Genomic DNA, 21,343 nt, shown 5'->3' on the forward strand with positions numbered 1-21,343 from the left:
GTGTAAGGAGCTCCTTTAGCACCTCGGACTCAGTGACCTCCTGCAGGGAGGGACTTTGTAGCGGAGCAGGGGAAAAAAGGGAGGAGTATCGGGGCTGGTCACATTAGAAGGGGAAGGAGATGACAAATTGTTGGACAGGCAAGGAAGCATGGCTGAGTCAAATAGTAGACCTGACTTAATGAAGTGGTGAATAAAAAGCTCAGCCATGTGCTTCTTGTCAGTAACAACCACATCATCAACTTTAGGTGACATGGGCTGCTGTGAAGAGGAGGGTTTATTCTCCAGGTCTTTAACCATTTTCCAGAACTTCTTGGGGTTAGACCCACAGAGAGTGAACTGCTCCTTAAAGTAACTAACTTTCAATTGATCAATTGTAGGTAATAAGCAGACAAACAGTCTGTCCCACCGTTGGGTAATCAAGAAAGTTCATATTCAACAAAGCATGAAGGAGTCATGTAAAATATAACAACAAAAAGCAATCTATTAATGTTTCTTTTTTTACTCTATAATTTGTTTACAAACATGATAGCTGGACATTTAAATGTTGGTTGACGCAGATGGTTGGCCATTAGCCAATTGGGATTTTTCAACGAGATCAAAGGACATGAATTCATCTAAATGGTATTTACTACTTCACAACTGGTAAATTCCCACCTCCCACCTAATTACAAAATTCAGCATTACTAAATATACAGAATTCATTGAGGCAATAGTGTACATGTGGAAAAGTAATTTAGGCACACTGAGACATGCATTCAGGTATACCACCTAAGTCTACCACCGCCCTCAGTCTTCTATACTGCTGTTGACATACAATGACCTTTCACGACAACTGGTAAAACTGCATTGACTAAAGGAATGGCCGTTTGTCAATGTTCATCAATTGTCTTGTCATTCTAAGGCAGAAACCATGTCAACATCCCTTTAATCCTCAGTAACTGTTTTGAACCCAGGCCAAAACACACAATTCCGCCTATTGTAATTTGATAAATAGGAATCGTTTTTTTATCAAGGTTTTTCTGTAGACATACTTTAATTACAAGTTATTCATACCACCAGAGGGCGGAGGGGGACCTGTAACAATTATTTTGACCAGTAAGACAGATCATCTGCCTAGATATAGCTATCCACATACTCACCTAAGATTATACTTTTCTATACCACGTATCATAAGACTGTGTACAAAACCAAAATGACCTTATTTTGTGCATATAAAAATCTTCCAATAAAGTCGTCCAAAAAGTCGGCTCTCAGGATCACCTTTTGAAGTGAACTGATGTACTGTCTCTTTAAATGGCAGTGGCTTTAACTACATAAATATGACAGCATTAATATTTACTTCAAAGTTCAGAAAACTAAATTATACTTTAATCAAATTATGGTCAATTAGCTTCTTAGTATTGTGGGTTGAATTTTGGAAAATAAATGCACATTACATATTTTTTCATTATACGGTACATTAAAATGTACTGTAATTTTGTTAAAATAAGTATGTTTCGGTCATTTTTCTTTTTCAGATTAATTACATGTCTAATGATGTTTGGATAATAAATAAGTTGATATTTTGCTATAATTGTTGCTTTAACAAATAGTTTCTCCTTGGATCAAAGTGAACCCTGTTGGTAATCGATGTATGTATGGTAGTGCACTTCAGGTGAGGCGTTAGTAGCCGTCACTAAACCCTCAGCAGCATCCAGGCCAGGGCCATTAGGCCCAGAGAGGAGCGCATTGTGGAGGCTCCCGACGCTGGATGGCCCTGGGTCGTCACCACCCAGTCGTTGACAGGCTGGATGTTCCTGAAGACGTTGGTCATCAAGTCAGAGGTGGAGTTGTGGTCAATGTGCACTGTTGTGCTGAAGAGATCAATCTGAGTAGAGAAGGTTAATGAATTACTAGGATCATAGACATAAGTGTGACATCAGGCTGGCCCAATGGCTTTACCCACTGGGCACAAACGTCAGCTCAACATCTACTTTCAGTTGAGCTGCCAAGTAATGTGAAATCAACTAAACTTTGAGATAACTGCTCTCCAAGTAAATATATACATATATCACAAAAACAACTTTGAGGCATGTCACTGCATTCTGGTTAAAAGTTGAATAAAAATGACAAATTACTGAAATATATGTACAGATTGTGATATCTTAATTTGATCATCCTGTTGTTGCTTCTACTGTATTCAAGGTTTAAAAAGCTTTTCTAAAGTTTGTGATTTTCATTTCAGACTTGACATTCCCTAATGAAAAATGTAGCAACCCCTGTAAAAAAATATGCAAAAAGTATAATCAACATAATTCATATTTTCTGTTGCTGCAGGATTATTAACCTGCTGTTTGAAACTGGCTCAAAATGAAGATACAGAATATATACAGTTGAAGTCAGAAGTTTACAGACACTTAGGTTGGAGTCATTAAAACTCCTTGTTCAACCACTCCACACATTTCTTGTTAACAAACTATAGTTTTGGCAAGTCGGTGAGGACGTCTACTTTGTGCATGACACAAGTCATTTTTCCAACAGTTATTTACAGACAGATTATTTAACTTATAATTCAAAGCATCACAATTCCAGTGGGACAAAAATTTACAAAGACTTAGTTGATTGTGCCTTTGGGGCTGCAGGGGAGCCTAGTGCTTAGCGCATTGGATTAGTAACTGAAAGGTTGCAAGTTTGAATCCCGAGCTGACCAGATACAATACTGTCATTCTGCTCCTGAACAATGTAGTTAACCCACTGTTCCTCGGCTGTCTTTGAACATAAGAATTTGTTCTTTACTGACTTGCCTAGTAAAATAAAAATTAAACAGCTTGGAAAATTCCAGAAGATTATGTCATGGCTTTAGAAGCTTCTGATAGGCTAATTGACATAATTTGAGTCAATTGGAGGCGTACCTATGGATGTATTTCAAGACCTACCTTCAAACTCAGTGTCTCTGCTTAACATCGTGGTAGAAAACACCCAATACCTACAAAAGTGTAGACCTCCACAATTCTGGTTCATCCTTGGAGCAACGCATGATGGTGCCATGTTCATCTGTACAAACAATAGTACGCAAGTGTAAACACCATGGGACCACGCAGCCGTCACACCGCTCAGGAAGGAGACGCCTTCTGTCTCCTAAAGATGAACGTACTTTGGTGCAAAAAGTGCAAGTCAATCCCAGAACAACAGCAAAGAAGCTGTTTGGAAACCGGGACAAAAGTATCTATATCCACAGTAAAACGAGTCCTATATCGATATAAACTGAAAGGCCGCTCAGCAAGGAAGAAGCCACTGCTCCAAAACCGCCATAAAAAAGCCCGACTGCGGTTTGCAACTGCACATGATCGTACTTTTTGGAGAAATGTCCTCTGGTCTGATGGAACAAAAATAGAACTGTTTGGCCATGGTGACCATCGTTATGTTTGGAGGAAAAAGGGGGATGCTTGCAAGCTAAAGAACACCATCCCAGCCATGAAACACGGGGGTGGCAGCAGCATGTTGTCGGGTGCTTTTCTGCAGGAGGGACTGATGCACTTCACAAAATAGATGGCAACATGCGGAAGGAAAATTATGTTGACATATATTGAAGCAACATCTCAAGACATCAGTCAGGAAGTTAAAGCTTGGTCGCAAATGGGTCTTCCAAATGGACAATGACCCCAAGCATACTTCCAAAGTTGTGGCGAAATGGCTTAAGGACAACAAAGTCAAGGTATTGGAGAGGCTATCACAAAGCCCTGACCTCAATACCATAGAACGTTTTGGGGCAGAACTGAAAAAGTGTGTGCGAGCAAGGAGGCCTACAAACCTGAATCAGTTACACCAGCTCTGTCGGGAGGAATGGGCCAAAATTCACCCAACATATTGTGGAAAGCTTGTGGAAGGCTACCTGAAACGTTTGACCCTGTCACTACTTCAGCCGAAGTTGGTCCCTCCCCTTGTTCGGGTGGCGTTTGGCGGTCGACGTCACTGGTTTTCTAGTCGCCACCGATCCACGTTTCATTTTCCATTTGTTTTGTCTTCATTGTACACACCTGGTTTCCATTCCATAATCATTGTTCCACTCTTTAACCCTCTGGTTTCCCCCTTGATTTTGTGCGTGTTTGTTATTGCCAAGTTGTCTCGTTTTGTGTACTGGATTATTTTGTCTCCTTCATGGAATATTGTTTTGAAGTAAAGTTCCGGTATTACTCATCTCTGTGTCCTGAGCCTGACTCCGCCTTACCAGCATCACCTAGACCTTTGACAGAAACACGCACCCGACCTAATGGAGTCAGCAGGTGCACACGGCCCTCCTATACCTGTGGAGGAGAGCGTCCAGCAGCACGCGACTATGTTGCGGAGTCTCGGCACAGCCATGGATCGCGTGCTGCAAACTATGGAGCGATGGGAGAGAGGGGGTTTTCCAGCAACCCCATCATCATCACCCCAGCTCCCACAACAAGCCACACCGCTGTCCACCCCTCCTTCACCTGAACCCAGTGGGATTCGGCTCGAGCTCCCGAGGGAATATGATGGGATGGCTGCCGGGTGCCAGAGGTTCCTTGTCCAGCTGGAGCTCTACCTGGCAACCGTCCACCCGGCTCCTTCGGGACGCGAGGGTGTAAACGCCCTCATCTCCTGTGTATCTGGGAAAGCTCTTGAATTGGGCCAACACCGTCTGGGGAAAGGAAGGAGCGACGTTGGCAACTATGAGGATTTCACCCGCCGTATCCGGGCGGTTTTCGATCATCCACTTGAAGGAAGAGCGGCGGGGGAACGCTTGTTTCATCTTAGACAGAGGATGAGGAGCACACAAGACTTTGCACTGGACTTCGAACTCTGGCCGCCGGCACGGGATGTATGAGCGGGCCCTGATCGACCACTACAGGTGTAGTCTACGCAAGGACGTTAATCGGGAGCTAGCCTGCAGAGACACCACCCTTACATTTGACCAGCTGGTTGACCTATCCATCCGGCTGGATAACCTGTTGGCTGCCCGTGGACGTCCGGATCGGGGTCCGTCAGTTCCATCCCCCAGCACCTCCGATCCGACACCTATGGAGCAAGGAGGTGCTGCTCTGAGGGGGACCGGAGGGGGGACATTCCCTGCACCACCTGTGGCCGCAGAGTACACACTGCTGGTCATTGCTGGGGAGGTTCTGCAGGGAGTCGAGGTAGCAGGCAGGGCACTGTTGGATCATCCCAGGTGAGTAGGCACCCGACTCAACCAGAGCTCCCTGTTGCTCACATGCTTGTGTTCATATAATTTCCTGAGTTTTCCCTGCATTCCCAGTATAAGGCGCTAGTAGATTCAGGCGCAGCTGGGAACTTTATTGATCGTTCATTTGCACATAGTTTAGGGATCCCTACTGTTCCTGTTGATATGCCCTTCCCTGTGCACGCCTTAGATAGTCGGACATTAGGGTCAGGGCTGATTAGGGAGACCACCGCTCCCTTATGCATGATAACGCAGGAGGGTCATAAGGAGAGAATTAGTCTCTTCCTTATTGATTCTCCTGCATTTCCCGTGGTGCTGGGCCTACCCTGGTTGGCCTATCATGGCCCCACTACTTCGTGGAAACAGAGGGCTCTCAAGGGATGGTCACGTAAGTGCTCGGGGAGGTGTGTAGGTGTTTCCATAGGTGCAACTACGGTGGAAAGTCCAAACCAGGTCTCCACTGTGCACATCCCCTCTGAATATGCCGATTTGGCTCTCGCCTTCTGTAAGACAAAGGCGACTCAACTACCAGCCCATCAACGGGGGGATTGTGCGATACATCTCCTGGTAGACGCAGCACTTCCCAGGAGTCACTTGTATCCTCTGTCACAGGAGGAGACGGCGGCTATGGAAACATATGTCTCCGAATTTCTGGGGCAGGGATACATTCGGCCTTCCACTTCACCTGCCTCCTCAAGTTTCTTTTTTGTGAAGAAGAAGAATGGAGGCTTACGCCGATGTATTGACTATCGAGGTCAATTGACTATGACTATGTCATGCCGTACGGGTTGATGAATGCTCCCGCAGTCTTCGTTGACATTCTGATATACTCCGCTACATGCGTCGATCATATGTCCCTGGTGTGCAGGGTGCTTGGTCGACTGTTGGAGTATGACCTGTACGTCAAGGATGAGAAATTTCTGTTCTTCCAACAGTCCGTCTCTTTCCTAGGGTACCGCCTTTCCGCATCAGGGGTGGAGATGGAAAATTACCACATTTCAGTCGTGCGTAATTGGCCGACTCCAACCACGGTAAAGGAGGTGCATAGGTTCTTAGGGTTTGCCAACTACTACTGGAGGTTTATCCGGGGCTTTGATCAAGTAGAGGCTCCCATTACCTCATTGCTGAATGGGGGGCCGGTGCGACTGCAGTGGTCAGCTGGGGCAGACAGGGCTATTGGTCACCTAAAGGCTCTGTTTACCTCGGCTCCCATGCTGGCTCATCCTGACCCCTCCTTGGCATTTATAGTGGAGGTGGACGCGTCCGAGGCTGCGATAGGAGCTGTACTGTCTCAGCGCTCGGGTACGCCACAAAAACTCTGCCCCTGTGCTTTCTTTTCGAAAAAGCTCAGCTCGGCGGAGCGTAACTATGATGTGGGGGACCGGGAGTTGTTGGCTGTCGTCAAGGCTCTGAAGGTGTGGAGGCATTGGCTTGAGGGAGCTAAACACCCTTTTCTCATTTGGACTGATCACCCCAATCTGGAGTACATCCGGGCGGCGAGGAGAATGAACCCTCGCCAGGCAGGGTGGGCTATGTTTTTCACCCTTTTTGTTTTCACCCTATCCTCTACATACCAGGTTCCCAGAACGCTAAGGCAGGCGCACTTTGCCGGATGTATGACACAGAGGAGCAGTCCACGGATCCCACCACCATACTTCCGGCTTCTTGCCTGGTGGCACCGGTGGTGTGGGAGGTGGACGCGGACATCGAGCGGGCATTACGTACAGAGCCCGTCCAGTTGGATGTCTGTACGTTCCGTCTGCTGTCCGCGACCGTTTGATATATTAGGCCCACACGTCACCCTCCTCTGGTCATCCTGGCATCGGTCGGACAGTGCCCTGTGTTAGTGGTCTATCCTGGCTAAGGACGTGAGGGTTTGTGTTTCCTCCTGCTCTGTGTGCGCCCAGTGCAAGGCACCTAGACACCTGCCCCGAGGGAAATTACAACCCCTACCTGTTCCACAACGGTCATAGCCACACCTATCAGTGAATATCTTGACGGATATTCCTCCGTCACAAGGAAACACCACGATCCTGGTCGTTGTGGATCGGTTTTCTAAGTCCTTCCGTCTCCTTCCTTTGCCCGGTCTCCCTACGGTCCTACAAACTGCGGAGGCCCTGTTCACCAACGTCTTCCGGCACTAAGGGGTGCCTGAGGATATAGTTTCTGATCGGGGTCCCCAGTTCACGTTCAGGTTTTGAAGGGCATTTATGGAATGTCTGGGGGTCTCGGTCAGCCTCACCTCATGTTTTCACCACGAGAGTAACGGGCAGGTGGAGAGAATTAACCAGGATGTGGGTAGGTATCTGCGGTCCTATTGCCAAGACTGGCCGATGGAGTGGGCGGTTTCATCCCCTGGGTAAAGATGGCCCAGAACTCACTCCGCCACTCCTCCACTAACCTATCTCCTTTCCAATGCGTACTAGGTTATCAGCCGGTTCTGGCACCGTGGCATCAGAGCCAGATCGAAGCAACTGCAGGGGATGAGTGGTTTCGGTGCTCGGAGGAGACAAGGGACGCTGCCCATGTGCACCTGCAACGGGCCATCAGGTGGCAGAAGGAGAGCGCCGACCGCCACCGCAGTGAGGCCCCGGTGTTCACGCCGGGGGACCGGGTCTGGCTCTCGACCCTCCACCTGCCCTGCCAGAAGCTGGGTCCTCAGTTTGTGGGGCCATTCAACGTCCTGAGGAGACTGAACAAGGTTTGTTATAGATTACAGCTCGCCCTGATTACCATATTAACCCCTTGTTCCATGTGTCTTTCCTCAGGCCGGTATTATTTTGGAATCATTACTGTGATAATATTTCAAAAGCAGAATGGATAAGGAATGGATCCTGCACTTGAAGATATTTGAATACAGTCCATGTTTCTTGTCGGAGCTATGTTTATTTCCTGGTAAGTAGAAATTGTATTCAGTTTATTGTGAAATTGTTGCACAAACTCACCAAATCCTGGCTGACTTTGATGGGATCCTTGAACATGGTCCACACCACAGCCTCGTTGCAGTTTGGAGTGGTCAGGGATCCAAGGTAACGGTAGTATTTAGTGCGGTCCACCCCTTCCAGGAGCTCATCCAATGAAAAAGCATCATGAGTAATGTTTATATACTCATCTGGAGGAAGAGAGAAATAAAACATATACCAAAATAATATGGTACTGAAATGGAACAAGAAAAATACAAATGTTGAATTAAAAAAGAAAAATTCAACCCAAATCCTCTTCCAAACTTTATTTCGAGGAAGTAGTTCTTGATCAAATCAGAACCAGTTAAATCTCTCCTCTCACCTTTTAGTGTGATGTTGGCCAAGTATGATGTCAGAGTATTCCAGGCTGCTGGTGAACCAGTCACATTACTCGGCATGGCCTTTATGGAACAAGATTGACTTTATAAACAAAAACAGCAATAAAACACTGAAATGCCCAATCTACAGTGGAAAAATGGATGCCATTTCTAGGAAGGTTAAACCATCCACTCGCCTTTATGAAGAAGCCAAGAACAGCGAGTCCCGTGTCGTCTGCAACGGCCGCGGTCGTATTGCCATTGAGCGACGACTTGGCATTTACTATGTGCATCTGAAAGGTGAAGCATAACAGATGATCTATAAAAGTTATCTGAATCGATTGGAAAATTAAAATATTGGAATGATTCATTTAAAAAGGTAGACTACAATCTGCCATACTTAGAGCTGTTCAAAAGAAATGTCATTTAATGATATATATATGCTTCGATTCTTGAGGAAAGGAACGTATAAATGCCTCAGTACAACAGTGGACTATTGCACCATTTATTAATTTGAGAGAGGTTACGTTTCCCCATCTGTCAGATTTATAGTAAACCAAGTGGCAGGGATGCAGTTTGGCTGGAGGGGAATAATTCAGACTGGACTAAGGCTAAATGAAGACCTTGACATTGGTCCATTGCAGTTTGGTATATGTGCATCAGTATGAGAAGTGTCACCCTATGTGACATGGGCTACATTCAGAATCTCAACCCTTCTCCCAAAGTGCACGCATACACTCTTCCCTGCATGAATTTAAAAGGAATGGATTAGTGTTTGGAATATGGTGGAAATTCCTTCCAGCCATGCTTTCACAAATCCAAGAAGTGGGAGTGTGGAAGGGAGGGGGCATAATTCTGGAGAAGGTTAGAGAATCAGAACGCAGCAATGTTGTGTTGAACCTTTCCATACCTCCATGGGGTAGCGTGTTCCATCCACTGTGTGCTCCGACCCAGGTACTGAGGTACCATTCCCCCAGTGGAGGTGAAACTGCAGGCTGTCATAGGCCTCAGACAGTGCCCCACCTGTAACCTGGACACCACTCGCGAGCGTCACTTTGACTGAAAGAAAGAGAGGAGGAGAGGAATTGGTTACATTTCGAAAATGAAGGTTCCTGGTTTAGTACATACATTTTCCTCAAGTGGGACTTTGTGTGCATGGATTGACAAAGCAAGGCATCCATCCATTCTCCTCACCAGTTTTGCCAGTGTTCTTGATCTTGTTCATTGTGGAGTTGTCTCCGTATTTAGTGAAAGTGAAGGCAGTCAGGGTTTCATCGCCCACTGCTGATGCGGAGACGATGTTGATGGGAGACTGACGGGATCCATTGCAATGTTCAGTGACAATGTTGGACCAAGTGGTGTCATCTTAACATGGAATCAATCATACCATGGTGTCAATGTACCATCGTTTTATAAGGGTCATATAATATGCTAATAAATCAATTCTCTAGTTTATTATCCACTGCTATCGCAATCACTTCAATTTGTGAGTAGAAATTACACTGTAATCAGTGGATAAAATCAATACTTACCACAACTAGGATCATGGTAACACCACACTGTTACAATTGAAGAAGGGAAAAAGTTATGCAGAGTCACAACATTGATAGAAAAGTCACAGTCCAACAAAATAATAGAATAATCACTTACAACCGCCTGCAGCACCGTATGTAGTGGGGACAAAGAGTGTCGCAACGATAACCACAAGTCGATTCATCTGAAAGCGAGGTATAGGAAATTATGAATAGAGAGACCACTATGCACCGACCGACATCGGAAGAGCCATGGATGTTGAAATGTGGTTGAAATGTGGTTGAAATTTGGTCAGTCCGCCCTGGCCTTGATTTCAACATCCCACAAATTTACATTTTATTTGACGATTTTATCTAGAGCAACTTAGTCAGGTAATTCAACTAAGGTAGATAAACAACCACATTTCATAGCGAGTAGGGGTGTTAACCCGATGTCCTGGCTACAGATGTAGGATCTTAATTTGACCCAGTTTGCGACAGCAGGAAAATAATCCTGCAGCAACAGGAAATGTGAATTATAATGTGGATTATTGCGTTATTCATTATTTTTATCATCATCATCCTAATCTGTAAATTATCAACCTGGCCCCATTTCCATCATTGCCATGTAATAATCCCCCTCATTCATAATTGGCATATATCACTCCTCACTTATCGACCTGATAGCTAATATGTGTTCAGCGTTCTGGCACAAGTGGTTGCCTGCATCATCCATGTGGGTACTACAAATTGGTGGTGGATGAGGTGAGTGCTTTAAGCATCCAGAAAGGAGCTATATAAATGCAATTCATTAAAATTATTTTGTTATTATAGCAAGTAAAACGTTTCTATAACCTTTTACTGAGAATGTTGTTGTAGTTGAAATGTTCGGTTGGTTCTGATGCTTTTGAAAAAAGCTAACATAAGTGCAAGTGACAGATGGGAGCAATTATAAATATTTCATAGTGCAATCATATTTAAAAATATTTTTTTACATGACTGGATTCCCCAACCTCACACTCTATACAATTCATACCTTGGTAAATTACTAGGCAGCCTGAAAACAAACAAATAATGTATTAGCCAGGCCAAAAAAATGAGATGTGCACCACTTAAAACATGTTGGGCTCTATTTTCATCTCACGGTAAGGAGGCGCAAGTGTCAAACGGACATTATAGTTTGCAATTCTGTTAAAAAAAGACTTGCACACTGGCATTTTCCATTCTGAACGCCAGGTACAGAAATGTAGCTGTCTAACATCAGCTCACTTGTGCTGAGGGATAGGGGTGGCAATATTTGAGGTGTGTCCTTTTAAACTGACACAAAGGTGCCATTTTCATACAGCACTAATGGGAAGTTAAGACCCACAAAAAGCCGGTATTAACCGTACCGCAGTTCATAATACCGAGGTAAAGACAGATTCAAGTTGGATATTCAACTCATATTCACCTGTATTTTTCCTTACATCCACAAACAGCACTGAGGGACCGTCAAAATAGTGACAAATCAAAATGTTCACATTTCATTAGCTCTTAAACCATTACTCCTAAAACGTTTAAAACGGGTTCCAGCTAACCCGATGGCATTGCACACACTTTTTTTCCCGGTTTACATCTCAAACTATTTTAAATTATTTATTTTAAAAATTTTCAAACAGAAATTTGCATCCTGTAGCTTTAACTCCAAAAAGTTTTGGGACACTGTAAAGTCCATGGAGAATAAGAGCACCTCCTCCCAGCTGCCCACTGCACTGAGGCTAGGTAACACTGTCACCACCGATAAATCCATGATAATCGAGAATTTCAACAAGCATTTCTCTACGGCTGGCCATGCTTTCCTCCTGGCTACCCCAACCCCGAAAAACAGCTTGGCACCCCCCGCAGCTACTTGCCCAAGCCTCCCTAGCTCCTCCTTCACCCAAATCCATATAGCAGATGTTCTGAAAGAGCTGCAAAACCGGGACCCGTACAAATCAGCTGGGCTAGACAATCTGGACCCTCTCTTTCTAAAATTATCTTTGTTGCAATATTTGTTGTTTGTTGCAACCCCTATTACCAGTCTGTTCAACCTCTCTTTCGTATCGCCTGAGATCCCTAAAGATTGGATAGCTGCCGCGGTCATCTCCTTCTTCAAAGGGGGTGACACTCTAGACCCAAACGGTTATAGACCTTTATCCATCCTGCTTTGCCTTTCTAAAGTCTTCAAAAGCCAAGTTAATTAACAGATCACTGACCATTTAGAATCCCACCGTACATTCTCCGCTGTGCAGTCCGGTTTCCGAGCTGGTCACGGATGCACCTCAGCCACGCTCAAGCTACTAAACAATATCATAACCACAATCAATAAAAGACAGTACTGTGCAGCCGTCTTCATTGACCTGGGCAAGGCTTTCAACTCTGTCAATCACCGTATTCTTATCGGCAGACTAAACAACCTTGGTTTCTCAAATGACTGCCTCGCCTGGTTCAGCAACTACTTGCCAAATAGAGTTCAGTGTGTCAAGTCGGAGGGCCTGTTGTCCGGACCTCTGGCAGTCTCTGGCTCTTGCTGCGGGTGATTCCCTGATCCACCTATACGCAGACGATACCATTCTGTATACATCTGGCCCTTCTTTGAACACTGTGTTACTAACCTCCAAACGAGCTTCAATGCCTATACAACACTCCTTCCATGGCCTCAAACTGCTCTTAAAAGCTAGTAAAACCAAATGCATGCTTTTAAACCGTTCGCTGTCCACACCTGCCCGCCTGACTAGCATCACTACTCTGGACGATTGAATTAGAATATGTGGACAACTACAAATGCCTAGGTGTCTGGCTAGACTGTAATCTCTCCTTCCAGACTCATATTAAACATCTCCTATCCAAATGTAAATCTAGAATTGGCTTCCTATTTCGCAACAAAGCCTCCTTCACTCACACTGCCAAACATACCGTCGTAAAACTGACTATCCTGCCGATCCTCGACTTCAGCGATGTCATTTACAAAATAGTTTCCAATACTCTACTCAGCAAACTGGATGCAGTCTATCACAGTGCCATCCGTTTTGTCACCAAAGCCCCTTATTCCACCCACCACTGCGACCTGTATGCTCTAGTTGGCTGGCCCTCGCTACATACTCGTCGCCAGACCGACTGGCTCCAGGTCATCTATAAGTCTACGCTAAGTAAAGCTCCGCCTTAGCTCAGCTCACTGGTCACGATAACAATACCCACCCGTAGCACGCGCTCCAGCAGGTACATCTCACTGCTCATCCCCAAAGACAACACCTCCTTTGGCCGCCTTTCCTTCCAGTTCTCTTCTGCCAATGACTGGAACGAATTGGAAAAATCGCTGAAGCTGGAGACTTATATTTCCCTAACTAACTTTAAACATCAGCTATCTGAGCAGCTAACCGATCGCTGCAGCTGTACATAGCCGATCTGTAAATAGCCCACCCAATCTACCTACCTCATCCCCATATTGTTTTTATTTACTTTTCTGCTATTTTGCACACCAGCATTTCTACTTGAACATCATCATCTGCTATTTATCACTCCAGTGTTAATTTGCTAAACTGTAGTTACTTCGCTATTTATTGGCCTATGTATTGCCTTACCTCCTCACGCCATTTGCACACACTGTTTATAGACTTTATTTTTTTATTTTTTATTTTGTGTTATTGACTGTATGCTTGTTTATTCCATGTGTAATTATGTTTTGTTGTTGTATTGCACTACTTTGCTTTATTTTGGCCAGGTCGCAGTTGTAAATGAGAACTTATTCTCAACTAGCTTACCTAGTTAAATAAAAGTGAAATTAAATTAAATTAAAATAAACACCTCAAAAAAGATTCATAATGTACACTCAGTGGGCCTACACGTTGGACATCCTTTTTTTGCCCATTTGCATCTCATGAGATGTTTTTTTTTTAAGATTCGAATTTCAATAGCTCCTTAGTCTTATTACCTACAACCCTCAAGCTACGTTCAGAATATCCACTGAGTAGCCGTATATGTAGCACAACCTTTTGTTTGTCCATTTTCATCTCAAACGATTTTACATTGATTTTCAATGTTTTTCAATATTTCTAATTTCAAAGCTCCTTGGTCATGTGACCTACTGACCTCAAACAAGTTTAAGAATGTACACTCGGTGGGACTACACATTGCACACCCTTTAGTTTGTCCATTTTCATGTCACATGTTTTAGATGAATTTTGCAAACATTTGAATTTCAATAGCTCCTCGGTCATGTGACCTACTGACCTTAAACAAGGTTCAGAATGTCCACTGACTACCCTTCTATATTGCACACTTTTTAGTTTGTCCATTTTCATCTCACAAGATTTTACATTAATTTTTCAAACTTTCTCATTTCAAAAGCTTCTTGGTCATGTGACCTACTGGACTCAACCAAGGTTCAGAATGTCCACTGACTACCCTTCTATATTGTACACCCTTTAGTTTGTCAAATTTAATCTCACACGGCTATACATTCATTTTTTTACTTTTTACATTTCAATAGTTCCCTCGTCATGTGACCTACAACCCTCAAACTACTTTCAGAATATCAACTGACAAGCCTTTTACATGTTAGTCCATTTTGGTTAGTCCATTTTAATCTCACACGATTTTACATTAATTGCCTGCTCTGTTCCCCTGAAGGACAGTGTCACTCACACACCTATTAATTTGGGCCTCTAGCCAGGCCCCCATTGACCTGGTGACCTCTGACTCCAGACCTCTAGGCCTACACTCCCTGCCTGCCTGCTCTCTCCCTGGACCTGAGAACGTATAGCTTACTCCCTGGAACTACAGACCTGCAGGCCGACACACCTACTCTCCCTAACCTGTTGACAACCCAGTCGACACCGGTCAACATCTCACTGGGCATCACCCATCCTCGCATCCCGACCGAGCCTCAGCCATCTCCATAACCTTGCCCACCAGGCGAAACGGGGCACCCCTTCCCAGACACTAAGACATCTATATTTCCGCTGTTAGGAACCACATGCACCTGGTAACCCGAAACATGCTCGGTGCACCTGGTTACCCCGAAACATGCTCGGTGCACCTGGTTACCCTGAAACAGACTCTGTGCACCTGGTAACCCACCACACGGGAGCCTCTTGGGAGACTAGAGTGAGGCTGTCACTGCAGTACCTGGTTTGAAACCAGGCTGCATCACATCCGTCTATGAATGGGAGTCCCACAGGGCTGTGCACAATTGGCCCAGCATCATACGGGTTTGGCCAGGGTAGGCTGTCATTGTAAATAAGAATTTGTTCTTAACTGACTTACCAAGTTAAATAAAGGTAAAATTAAATTTAAAAATGAAATCCCCACTCCAACCTCCATGGCCCCTGTGTTCACCCACCCCTGCTCAGACTCTGAGTGCCCCCCATATTGAAGCAATGCAGTTAGAACAATGTGGACTACAAACATGTTCAACATATTTTTCAAATATGAGGTAGGCAATTTAAGAACTAGGCTATAATGGACTAACATTCAAATTGAAGTCGATGACAATGCAATACAAACGATACAATAAGTAATTGGAAGAAACCACATATTTAGCCATTGAGCATGTAATGATTGGCCAGCCATTGACGGACCAAGCCTCGACACACCCACAACTTGTTTATTCATAAAAACCCAGACCTTTCACGCCACTGCCAGCATCTGCGCCCATAAAATAAAAATAGCACACATACAGTAAGTATACAGTGGGGCAAAAAAGTATTTAGTCAGCCACCAATTGTGCAAGTTCTCCCACTTAAAAAGATGAGAGAGGCCTGTAATTTTCATCATAGGTACACTTCAACTATGACAGACAAAATTAGGGAAAAAAATCCAGAAAATCACATTGTAGGATTTTTAAAGAATTTATTTGCAAATTATGGTGGAAAATAAGTATTTGGTCATCTATAAACAAGCAGGATTTATGGCTCTCACAGACCTGTAACTTCCTCTTTAAGAGGCTCCTCTGTCCTCCACTCGTTACTTGTATTAATGGCACCCGTTTGAACTTGTTATCAGTATAAAAGACACCTGTTCACAACCTCAAACAGTCACACTCCAAACTCCACTATGGCCAAGACCAAAGAGCTGTCAAAGGACACCAGAAACAAAAAATTGTAGACCTGCACCAGGCTGGGAAGACTGAATCTGCAATAGGTATGCAGCTTGGTTTGAAGAAATCAACTGTGGGAGCAATTATCCCTCAATCTGGGGCTCCACGCAAGATCTCACCCCGTGGGGTCAAAATGATCACAAGGACGAGCAAAAATCCCAGAACCACACGGGGGACCTAGTGAATGACCTGCAGAGAGCTGGGACCAAAGTAACAAAGCCTACCATCAGTAACACACTACGCCGCCAGGAACTCAAATCCTGCAGTGCCAGACGTGTCCCCCTGCTTAAGCCAGTACATGTCCAGTTCCGTCTGAAGTTTGCTAGAGAGCATTTGGTTGATCCAGAAGAAAATTGGGACAATGTCATATGGTCAGATGAAACTCAAATCGTCGTGTTTGGAGGACAAAGAATGCTGAGTTGCATCCAACGAAAACCAAAGCATGGGAAGCATGGGGGTGGAAACATCATGCTTTGGGGCTGTTTTTCTGCAAAGGGACCAGGACGACTGATCCGTGTAAAGGAAAGAATGAATGGGGCCATGTATCGTGAGATTTTGAGTGAAAACCTCCTTCCATCAGCAAGGGCATTGAAGATGAAACGTGGCTGGGTCTTTCAGCATGACAATGATCCCAAACACACCGCCCGGGCAACGAAGGAGTGGCTTCCTAAGAAGCATTTCAAGATCCTGGAGTGGCCTAGCCAGTCTCCAGATCTCAACCCCATAGAAAATATTTGGAGGGAGTTGAAAGTCCATGTTGCCCAGCAACAGCCCCAAAACATCACTGCTCTAGAGGAGATCTGCATGGAGGAATGGGCCAAAATACCAGCAACAGTGTGTGAAAAGCCTTGTGAAGACTTACAGAAAACGTTTGACCTCTGTCATTGCCAACAACGGGTATATAACAAAGTATTGATATAAACTTTTGTTATTGACCAAATACTTATTTTCCACCATCATTTGCAAATAAATTAATTAAAAATCCTACAATGTGATTTTCCGGAATTTCTTTTCTCATTTTGTCTGTCATAGTTGAAGTGTACCTATGATGAAAATTGCAGGCCTCTCTCATCTTTTTAAGTGGGAGAACCTGCACAATTGGTGGCTGACTAAATACTTTTTTGCCCCACTGTATCTGACACACCCCCAAACCTACTGTATAGCCCTACCGCCAGCGCTTAGATTTACCATTGCGTTAGTTTTGTTAAAATAGAACCCATCATATCTTAAAAGCAGGGCATATTGTGGCATCAATGTCTGTTTGCATCAATGCCAGAATGATCTTACCTTGAAGCCACACCTGTCTTCACCTGTCCGTCCTGTGCGCTCAGCCTCCCATCCTTCCTCTTTTTATTCAGTCGCACACCTCAACTAGCTAAACTAAACACGCCTCTTTTGATCACCTTGGGGGTGTATGTTGAGGCTTCTTTCACCTGGGCTAACTTTAGAGCATTAGGCCTACAGTAAAAATAAAAAAAAGACAGAAAGACTAACTGGAATCTTAATTGTAAGTAGTCCTCATGGCAGCACAACCAGTCAACCTAAACAAAGTGACAGGATTCAACAGTAGGCTATTTGGTCTATAGTTCATCATTGTGTTTTAAACAATACAACAGCTGCAAAATACATCCACAATGCACTTTATTTACAACCTGACATAGAAACAAATTCCATAGATTAATATAGATTAGGGGAATATCTTCATACCCCTTGACTCCCTACTGGATAAAAGCATGTTTGCTCTCTTCAGAAGAAAAACTGTCCAGCTTCAAAGGAAGCAATCTTTCCTCCTTTCCTCTCTTTCTCTATTGAGAAGAAAATAACATGTTGTTAATTCTTCCTTCTCATTATGCTGAGAATGTTCCAAAGCCAAGATATTATCCTACTATGCAAAATAACCACCGGACAACCACACTCTCCAAGCTGTAAGAAACATGGTTCTCAGAACATTAGGTGCTAGCTGGGTTGTCTCTCCACCTTTTCCATTACAACCTACACCACTCACTGATAGAAACTGTGGGGAGAATTGAAATAACATATTGAAATAGAAAAGAGGAAACCCAGGCAGACACCATTATATGCCAAGTGAATCAATCATCCCTGAAATTTTTATGAGAAAAAATGGTTCTCGGCAGAGATTTGTAGATCCTATTGAAGATGCTTGTCAATACGTACTGGCAAGTCATCATATTATTTATGATCCATTGCAATAATCTGAGTCATTGTCAGGGCAGATAGTGTTAAACCCTCAGTACAGTGTCTCAGACTTCATTAATAACAATAGCATACTGTTAAGTTCAGGGCACAAGGCAGATGCATCAGACACCCACTTTCCATATTCCATAACTTGAATGACATGTTGGTTGTGTTGTTAGTCATTATTTTCAGAATACTAACAAGGTGTCTGTAACTAAAATGTACTACAGTGTTTAATCCTTGGTTGGCAAATATAGCCCCAAGTTACGGAGTTTGCTACCAATGATGACTGTAAACTAAGCCAGAACATGACGTCAATAAAAAATGTCAATGTACTTGAGAGGTATGATTGATAAATTCATTGTAGCTTGGTCAATACATTGGCCTTAGTGACTGCTCATGTTCCTGTGTTGTAGCTTGGCTGGCAAAACTCACATAGTACACAGCAAGGGAGATCTGATGTGTTTTTCATTTTCAAAATGTACTACAGTATTTAATCCATGGTTGGCAAATGTCCCAGGTTACAGAGTTTGTTACCAATGATGACTGTAAACTAAGCCGGAGTGTGCCAAACATTAGTACAGTTTCCTCCTGACTACAAAGTCCCTCTAGCTATCACAACTAATGACTTGGGGCAATATAAATCCAATAGATGGTGATGATTATTATTATACCATACAAAATCATTACATAATCCACCACTGTATAATTTGTTTCAGGTAAAATATACACCATTTTTCTATCATATTTTGATAATACATTTTGGGGATGACCAAAAAAAAGTACAAATTAGATCTGATTGTTAAAATGAAATATATTTATTTAGGTGGAGATTATTAGATCATTAAACAGCAACACAAATAAATTATGCTAAAAATACATTTCATAAATATCCAATCTTCATAACCCCTCTAACCCCTATTTATATGTTTTGTTTGGTCAGGGTGTGATCTGAGTGGGCATTCTATGTTGTATGTCTAGTTTGTCTGTTTCTGTGGTCCTTCTGTAGCTCAGTGGTCTTTCTGTAGCTCAGTTGGTAGAGCATGGCGCTTGTAACGCCAGGGTAGTAACGCCAGGGTAGTGGGTTCGATTCCCGGGACCACCCATACGTAGAATGTATGCACACATGACTGTAAGTCGCTTTGGATAAAAGCGTCTGCTAAATGGCATATATTATTATTATTGGTTGGCCTGATATGGTTCTCAATCAGAGGCAGGTGTTAGTCGTTGTCTCTGATTGGGAACCATATTTAGGTAGCCTGTTTTGTCATTGTGGGTTGTGGGTGATTGTCTATGTTAGTTGCTTGTGTCAGCACAGTTCTTATAGCTTCATGGTCGTTTATTGTTTTGTGTTCAGTGCTTTCTTTAATTAAAATATCATCATGAACACATACCACGCTGCATTTTGGTCCACTTCTTATGAGATCGTGACACTCTCCATCTTCCAAAATAACCTCCACTTGCAGTGCAGTTCTCTCGCTATTTCTGTGTTCACCCATCCATTTCTTCCCCTCGCGTTCTTCAATACCGTCATAGGTCATAGGGGTAGATACAGTACATTGTTAAAAATGATTCACATTACTTTATAAAATACACAATCTCATCGTCATACTCAATATTTAGTGATTAAGTCTTTAAATTAAGTCATTTGTTTGGAGAAAGTCAGTTCTACTAGCAGTTGCACTAATTTAAATCTGAGACTGTTGGCTCCTATTCACCTTTCACGCGATCATGCCGACCCAAACTGCTCTGAACTGGCTCGGCTATTTCACATTCATTGCCCTTTCCAGCATGATTCCTGCAACTATGGTGGATGTGTAACCAGGCCAGTGCAGCTTGGCTCAAGTCTACACAGCACGGTTCAGTAGTGAGAAAATGGACAAATGTGAAGTGAAAATGAGTCAGCCAAAATAAGTCAATGTGTTTCTTCAGAATTCCTGCTTTCATTATTTAAAGGGGTAATCTCAAATTCCATGAATAACACAGTGGCCACTCCACCGCTGTTTTGGTAAATAGCTGAGGGATGGGGCTAAAGAAATGTAACCACTGAAATGTATAGGCAAATCTATTGATGCAAGGACTGACCATCCATAAGATCAAAATTTGATGCTATAAAAAGCATTAGTGCTATTAGCCTTAGCCTATTAAGCTAGTTCAAATCTGCATCAAACCACAGAGGCCGCTATCAAGACCAACAGCGATGATTCTACCGAGCTCCAGCTAGCTCTGTGTGCAGAGCCTACCCACCCCAACAGCTCCATAGCTTCCTCCACCTCCAACTGTTCCTGATGATCTTGGAACAGAGGAGCCAGGTTAGACTAGCATCCTACCCTAGCCACAGGTTTTCTGTCCAAAAATGTTAATTTACGAGGAACTGGTTCATAGGAAGAGAGTGGCTGGAATACTCAGTTACTGCAGATGCTGAATTTTTTTTCCCATGTCGAAAGTTCTGTGTTGTCTAATGCTAATGCAGAGAAGGCCTTCACCCAAGCTGGGTATTCTAACTGGAAGAATGCTATTGATAGTACCAAATGATTTGATGCACCACCACTAGCTCCAAGAAAACAGCGACCTTATGTAAGTACAAATCTCCAGCAATACTTGGAGAAAAGTACAGCAGGCCAGCAGTACAGAGGAGAAGAGACTGAATGTAAAAGACTGTTCTTCAGCACGTTGGATGCTGTCATTGGTGAAATGTCAGAATGATTCAGTGAACGCAACAGCCAACTTGGTGGAGGCCCTGTGTGCCCTTGACTCAGGCAGCCATGAATTTCTATATAGAAGTGTTTTCAGACTGAAAATGCCCACTCTGGCTCCAATGAGGACAAATGGACCCCACTTGATATCCTGCAAAGATTCCATTGGCCCCTCTCCGCTATGCCGATGCTGAAACATGGACTGACTGCACTGAAACATGGACTGACTTTAGCGGTGTTTACAACTACAACTAATTTTCTGCTTCGACAAATGTGATGAGTTTTATCTTGCTTTAGTGTGTAGGGTGCTGCCCATGGTGCTGATTAAACCTGTCGCTTGTTGGTCAAAATATTTTTTTTACT

At 43.6% G+C, this 21,343-nt stretch overlaps 1 protein-coding gene across 1 annotated transcript; it reads right to left on the reverse strand.

Moving 5' to 3' along the window:
- Positions 1-403: 403 nt before the first annotated feature.
- On the reverse strand, positions 404-17,484 carry LOC118401847 (carbonic anhydrase 4-like). Its single transcript, XM_035799467.2, has 9 exons — positions 17,376-17,484; positions 10,113-10,179; positions 9,995-10,021; positions 9,657-9,827; positions 9,373-9,521; positions 8,660-8,755; positions 8,468-8,546; positions 8,128-8,294; positions 404-1,867 (listed from the first exon to the last, which is right to left on the reverse strand). The coding sequence occupies exons 2-9, from the start codon at positions 10,177-10,179 to the stop codon at positions 1,676-1,678; spliced, it is 948 nt and encodes a 315-aa protein (XP_035655360.1). The 5' UTR covers positions 17,376-17,484; the 3' UTR covers positions 404-1,675.
- Positions 17,485-21,343: the final 3,859 nt, after the last annotated feature.

This window comes from Oncorhynchus keta, chromosome 23 (assembly GCF_023373465.1).
Source record: "Oncorhynchus keta strain PuntledgeMale-10-30-2019 chromosome 23, Oket_V2, whole genome shotgun sequence".
Classification (NCBI taxonomy): domain Eukaryota; kingdom Metazoa; phylum Chordata; class Actinopteri; order Salmoniformes; family Salmonidae; genus Oncorhynchus; species Oncorhynchus keta.